This window comes from Lutra lutra, chromosome 10, assembly GCF_902655055.1.
Source record: "Lutra lutra chromosome 10, mLutLut1.2, whole genome shotgun sequence".
NCBI lineage: Eukaryota > Metazoa > Chordata > Mammalia > Carnivora > Mustelidae > Lutra > Lutra lutra.
The window spans coordinates 60,763,524-60,770,793 of NC_062287.1; the positions used below are offsets into that span (position 1 = coordinate 60,763,524).

At 36.4% G+C, this 7,270-nt stretch overlaps 1 protein-coding gene across 1 annotated transcript; it reads left to right on the plus strand.

Moving 5' to 3' along the window:
- The first annotated feature begins 407 nt into the window (after positions 1-407).
- Positions 408-1,358, plus strand: LOC125079383 (olfactory receptor 52D1-like). Its single transcript, XM_047692960.1, has one exon. The coding sequence runs from the start codon at positions 408-410 to the stop codon at positions 1,356-1,358; it is 951 nt and encodes a 316-aa protein (XP_047548916.1).
- The last annotated feature ends 5,912 nt before the right edge of the window (positions 1,359-7,270 follow it).

A 7,270-nucleotide genomic window follows, 5' to 3' on the forward strand; every position in this document is an offset into this window, starting at 1 on the left:
AAGAGAATCTGGACTGGACTATATCCAGTGTCCCAGGAACTAGAACATAATGGGAAGTGGTGGAATGTAGACCAGAGGAGGGTAATACAAGGGATTCTGAGTAGCATACAATAAGAAAGGTTATATTTGTGTTACTGTTAATGAATTTCACATGATAAAATATTTCCTAGCAATGTAGAGGCTTCATTGAAAGATGGAAAGCCTAGAAATAGGCATATTAGTTACAAAGCTATTTTAATACCTCATGCAAGAAATGAGGAAGGCATGAATTGGAGTAGAACTGCTGGGAATGAAAGAGAGGCAAGAAACTCAATGGTTATGTGGGAGGAATAAGTGACATCTAGGATGATCCATTTCATTTTCTAACCACTTTCAGGAAGACAAAGCCGTGTGTTCTCTTCATCATTATGCTTTCTGCATCAGTCATCAATGACACTGCCTTCCATCCTTCTACATTTATTCTACTTGGAATCCCTGGGATGCAAGACCAGCACATTTGGGCTGCCATCCCCTTCTGCTCCATGTATATCATTGCTCTCATTGGCAATGGCACCATCATCTATATCATCATGACAGATAGAACTCTGCATGAGCCAATGTACCTCTTCCTGTGCCTACTTTCTATCACTGACCTGATTCTCTGTTCCACCACATTGCCCAAAATGCTAACAATCTTCTGGCTTAGGTCCCACATAATTTCCTACCATGGCTGTCTCACGCAGATGTTTTTTGTTCACACTGTCTTTGCCACAGAGTCGGCTGTTCTACTAGCCATGGCTTTTGACCGCTATGTGGCTATCTGCCGACCACTTCATTACACCTCCACCCTCAATGCCGCAGTGATTGGGAAGATTGGTCTGGCATGTGTGGTCCGTGCCCTCCTCTTTGTTTTTCCCTTTGTCATCCTCATCGAACGCTTACCCTTCTGTGGACATCACATCATCCCCCACACCTATTGCGAGCACATGGGCATCGCCAAGCTGGCTTGTGCCAGCATCAAGCCCAACACCATTTATGGTCTCACTGTGGCACTTTCAGTCACTGGCATGGATGTGGTCCTCATTGCCACCTCCTATGGCCTGATCCTGCGGGCTGTGCTGCGCCTGCCCTCCAAGGATGCCCAATTCCGAGCATTTAGCACTTGTGGAGCCCACATCTGTGTGATTCTTATTTTTTATGTACCTGCCTTTTTTTCCTTTTTCACCCACCGCTTTGGCCACCAAGTACCTCCTCACGTCCACATTGTACTTGCAAATCTCTATCTCCTTGTGCCCCCTATTCTCAACCCCCTGGTCTATGGCATTAATACCAAACAGATCCGCCTGAGAATATTTGGCTTTTTTATGGGAAGGAGGTAGCTAGACTCTCTGTGTACCCCAAGGATCAATGGGAAAAGTTGCAATTAATCTGTCACCTTCCTTGAACTAGAGATTTCTGTTTCTGGTAATTCTAGCAAGCCATTATCATGTATTATCTGACAGAGTTTGAAGTGTTTAGAACAACACATTTATACTTGCTGAATCTGCAGAATACTATTTTCCTGTTAGGCAGTTATTGGTTCATCAATAGGCCAGTAGGCTTTGCATCTTTGTAGGAAAACATCAGGAGGCATGGTAGTAGTACTTTTGACCGTAAGAACCAGTAAGTTGCTCTATTTTCAGAAAACCCAGCACTGGAAAGAGGAAAAGGGATCAAAAAAGATTTACTCACGTATAGCTTCAAGAAATTGAGAATGACACACATATCCACATTGATTGATTGACTGCCAGTACTTTCTTAGACCAAGACTGTTTGCAGTAACAGTGTCAACCTTAAGACAAAAGATCGGCTGAGGCAGCCCAGGATCTTCTGGATCTGGCATTAGATTTAAACAGATGGAGAATGATGACTGCTAATCAACTCTTTGTAAGAAGTTTGGAAGCACATGTATCAGTGGGAAAGCCATAACTCAAGTTTCTCAAAGAATTGTTCCAAAAAAATGACACTTTGGAGCTAATATAGTCACTTCATTTCTGACGATCTTTGTATTTTTGCCCAATATTCTCTGAGCGATGAACTTTACATGTAAATGATTTTGTGGGCCACTGTGAGGTAGTCTGACCTTTTGTTTACCTCATTTAGTCAACACTTTGGGTATATACAAAATATCAGGACATAGAGTTTCCTGCTAGTGCTAGCCAGGGTAACCCAGGTTAGTCAGAGTTAACAAGTAGCTTTCTCCAAAGAGCTGGCCATGATGATTTAGCACAGGCTTGCCTTCCATAGGAGCTGGGGTGTTTGTCTTTGGATACCTTGAAAGAGATGAAAGCAGATAACTAGTTTATCCTCATACACAATACTTCAGTCATCTCCTGAACCACTTTTTCACTGTATGTCTTTGATCAGAAACTCTCCATCTTCTAAGGCATTTGTACCACTTTTCAACTTCAGTATCCATATCTTTCTTTTTCTAAGATCTGAGATTCAACTTATAAAGACTTGATTTAATTTGTAATGTGATGTTTGAAGCACAAGGGTCATATAAGAAGATTTTTATTGTGCTATTATAAAATATATCACATAAAACCTGCCTTTCAAACCAGTATGTTATATAGCCATCAGCACTATATATTTCCAAACATTTTGTCACATAAATAGAAACTTTATAACCATTATGCATAACTCCACATTCTGACATCTGCCCAGTCTTTGGACATCTCTAATTTACGAACAACAACAACAACAACAACAACAACAACAACAACAGGCCTTTTGCAAGTACTTTAGAAAGACTGCTTATTTATTTACCCTTTTAGTTGAATATTCATTCAAAAGTATATATTGAAGATTCACCATGTAATAGGTACAGTAGGCACTGAATTTCACAGGTGAATAAGACATAGTGTGTGACTTCAGGAAATTCAAACTCTAAGGAGAGAGGAAGTAAAGTAATACAACAGAATATGGCATTGCAGTGACAAAAGATCCTATTAAAGAGGAAGGTATGTACATGTTAAGATAATTCTATTTTTTTCCTTAAAATGAAATAATTATTAATTTATGATCCATCCTATAACTATGTCCTCTTGTCATTAGGCTGAGGCAATGGTCTGACTTGTATCTTGGTTTTAATCTTCTCATGGTTCCCATGCCAAATAACTTAGCCATCTCTATAAAAATTATATTAAAAAGTAATTGCAATAATGTGCTTCTTATATTTTGGGGAAAGGACAGTTAAGTAACTGTGATAACTATCTCCCTGTTAAAAATTACTAAAACAAATTCAAGACTGGGTAAAATACACAAAATTATGAGATAATGGAAGGTGAATAGTAAAGCAAATTAATAAAAAAGAACAGAGATCTTAAAAATTAACTCTTGTTTTCTTGTCTAGAGGCTGGACATTGTATCATCATCTGATAATCAGAAAATTTGGGGTGAGTTCTTGCCCTCAAAAGATTATCTGCTTCTGGAGGATTCTTAAGGTTCCAATATGTGGATGCCTTAATAATTTTCCTTAGAAAAGAGACATTGTTAGCTCGAAACATGTATTCAAAGATCAATTCCTCAGAGCCTCACTGCTGTGTTGGTTATTTACAGTACCTGAGAAGTCTTCTCTAGTGAGGATCAGGGCAATCTTTTTTTGATGTTTCCAAAGTATCCCATCTCTTCTTTTAAGATTGTACAGTAGAGGGTAAATAGGTGGCTGGTATGGGAAGGCAGTCCTTATTTGTAATCTTAGTTTTAAGTTTATCATCTTAACTAACATTATCAAAGTGGAAGAGAATGGAATTCCCAACTGATACATAACACACAATTAACTTTTAAGGATTTTTAATCTGTGATTACCCTTTTAGTAGCACACAAGTATCCTATTAGTAAGAATGAATTATGGACTGTAAAGACATTAGCAAATCTTCAAGGTTCTTGTTTATTCCATGATGTATGTTACCAATACATTTTTAATATCTTTAAGTATAAAAATGAATATGTTTTATCTAATCTAAAAAGTGAACAATCATCATAAAGTTTATCTTACATGGATAATGAGAGATCTCTCACAATAGAATTAGAATTTGGAGAATGCAAAACTATAAGAGACTCTTAACTATAGGGAACAAACTGAGGGTTGCTGGAGGGGGAGTAGGGGGGACATGGGTGATGGGCATTATGGAGGGCACTTGTTGTGATGAGTACTGGCTGTTACATGCAACCGATGAATCACTAACTTCTACCCCTGAACACATAATACACTGTATGTGAACTAAACTGAATATAAAGTTTAAAAAATTTTAAAAAGAGAAAGCAAAACAAACCTAATTATTTCTATTATGCTTTTTTAAGAAAAGTATGCAAGCAAATCTTTGTGATAAGTAATGGTCATTTAGACAACTCAAAGATAGTTTAAGTATCAAGACATCTTACCATTTTTCTTATTTTGAAATCAGGGCCTTACTTTGGGAAATATAAAGTCAAGGAAAATTATCAGAGAAGACAAGATATGAATATAAGGTATAAATGACAAAAGGTAATAAATAAAGGTAATATACTGAGAACACAAATCCATAAGAAACTTGCTTATTAAAATCTTTACTATATTTTTTAAAAATGAACTTTTGATGAAGCAATTTACAGCCAAAAGAGAAAATGTTTAGAGATCTATATTTTTTAACAGTTGTATTCTTTTCTTCATTATTTGTGGATTTTAAAATTATTTTTAACATATATTTGTATCAATATTGTTAGAATTACAGAAATATAAATATATTTGTAAATACACAAACAAGATAAAACCATAAGTTTAAAACTATGAAACTAAGTTTAAAAACATAACCAATGAGGGACGCCTGGGTGGCTCAGTTGGTTAAGCAGCTGCCTTCTGCTCAGGTCATGATCCCAGCGTCCTGGGATCGAGTCCCACATCGGGCTCCTTGCTCTGTGGGGAGCCTGCTTCTCCCTCTGCCTCTGCCTGCCACTCTGTCTGCCTGTGCTTGCTCTCTCTCTCTCTCTGGCAAATAAATAAATAAAATCTTTAAAAATAAAAAATAAAAAATAAAAACATAACCAATGATATCAAGGTAATAAATAATGTATACATTATATAGAATTTATAATCTTAATATATTATAGCTATTTTCTAAATAGAAAAATAGGTTAATTACATATGATATAAATTAGAGTTCTCTGGAAAAATAATCTTAGAGTGGGCACAAACCAAAAGAACAATTAATCCTCAAACATTTTTAAAAGAGAGGAAGAAACAGAAGGAATAAAAAGGGAAAGAGAAAGAGACAGAGAGAGAAAAAGAGAAAAAGTAGGACGGAGGGTGGAAAGAGAGGAGGAAAGAGGGTATCAGCCACAGATTAACAATGGAAAAATGTTAACACTTACATGTTGGAGCAGACAGAGAGTAAGAGATATGTTAGAAATCCTACCACTTTAAATTATTTTCAGGACCGTGTCAGTTAGTCTTCTCCAGTCACAGTTTTGCATCTTCTGACTCTACCCAGAGTGCAGGAACTTAACAGATAGAACATCTTCAATAGGCTTTTTCCTTTTTGGTGTGACTCAGGAAGATAACAGGAAGGAGATTTCTGAATCTATTATATGATTACAACTCTACTCATTCCAGTTAAGGAAAGCAGATCATTGACTACATTATTTACTTTTTGTTTTAGGTGTCTCAAAAATGAAAAATCTTGTGCACATCAAAATTTCTTCCAAAAAGTAACCTTTGGACAGCTTATATTAGAGCATAAAATTTTCTATTAGTCAGGTTTTCCAGGGAAACCAGATGAATACGGCACAGTATGTGACCTCAGGAAACTCATGCAGTAAGGAAAGAAGTTAAAAAAAAAAATGGCTCATACAATTTTAGAGTCTGTGAAGTCCCACAATCTGCTGTCTGTAAAGTGGAGTCCTGGGAAAGCCAGTGGTATAATTCAATCTGAGACTAAAGGCTTAAAAACCAAGGAGCTGATAGTGTGAGGCTCAGGAGGAGACCTGAGGCCTGAGAAGCAAGAATGCTGATGTTCAAGGGAAAAGATGGATGTTCCAGTTCAAACAAAGAAAGCAAATTCACCTTTTCTCTCCCTTTTAGTTCTATTTAGGCCCTCAGTGGATTGGTGCCTGGCCACATTAGTGACTACTATCATTACTTAGTCCACTGGTTCAAATGCTAATCTCACCCCACCTCCAGAATACTCCCAGAGATACACCCACAAATAATGTTGTATTAACACTTTAGGCCAGTTAAGTTGACACATAGAATTAACCATCAGAAATTCTTATTGGGTTTGCAATTGTGCTTGTGCTACATTATTTTTAAAAAGAATCAGAAATATGAACCCCTTATTGGATATACCATTTGCAAATATCTTCTCCTATCCAGTAGGCTGCCTTTTCATTTTGTTGATGGTTTCCTTTGTCGTGCAAAATATTTTGGATTGATATAATCCCACTTGTTTATTTTTGCATTTGTTTCCCTTTGCCTGGGGGACATATCTAGAAACATGTTTCTACTCTCTTGTCAGAAAAATTACTGCCTATGTTTTCTTCTAGTAGTTTTATGGTTTCAGGTCTCACATTTAGGTCTTTAATCCCTCTTAAACTTATTTTGTGTAGCGTGAAAGAGGATGGTCCAGTTTCTTTTTTGGTTTTGTTTTGTTTGTTTGTTTTTTTGCATGCAGCACCATTTGTTGAAGAGATTGTCTTTACCTCATTGCAAATTCCTTTTCTTTCTTTTTTTTCTCATTGCAAATTCTTGCCTCCATTGTTATAGATTAGTTGACCATACAAGCATGGGTTTATTTCTGGACTCTGCATTATGTTCTATTGATCTGTGTGTATTTTTTTTCTTTTTGCCAGTACCATAGTGTTTTGATTACTATAGCTTTGTAACATATCTTGAAATCTGGGATTGTGATTCCTTTAGCTTTGTTCTTTTTCAAGATTGCTTTGGCTATGCAGGGTCTTTTGTGGTTCCATAAACATTTTAGGATTATTTTTTTCTAATTTCGTGAGAGATGGTGTTGGTATTTTGACAGAGACTACATTAAATCTTTAGATTATTTTGGGCAGTATGGACATTTTAACAATATGAATTCTTCTAGTCATTGAGCATGGAATATTTTTCCATTTGTTTGTGTCATCTTTAATTTCTTTCATCAATTTTTTATAGTTTTCAGAGTCTAGGTCTTTCACGTCTTTGGTTATGTAAAGAACCTAGACAGCTCAACACCAAAAACCAAATCATTCAATTAAAATAAGCAAAGCCCCTCGAGTAGACATT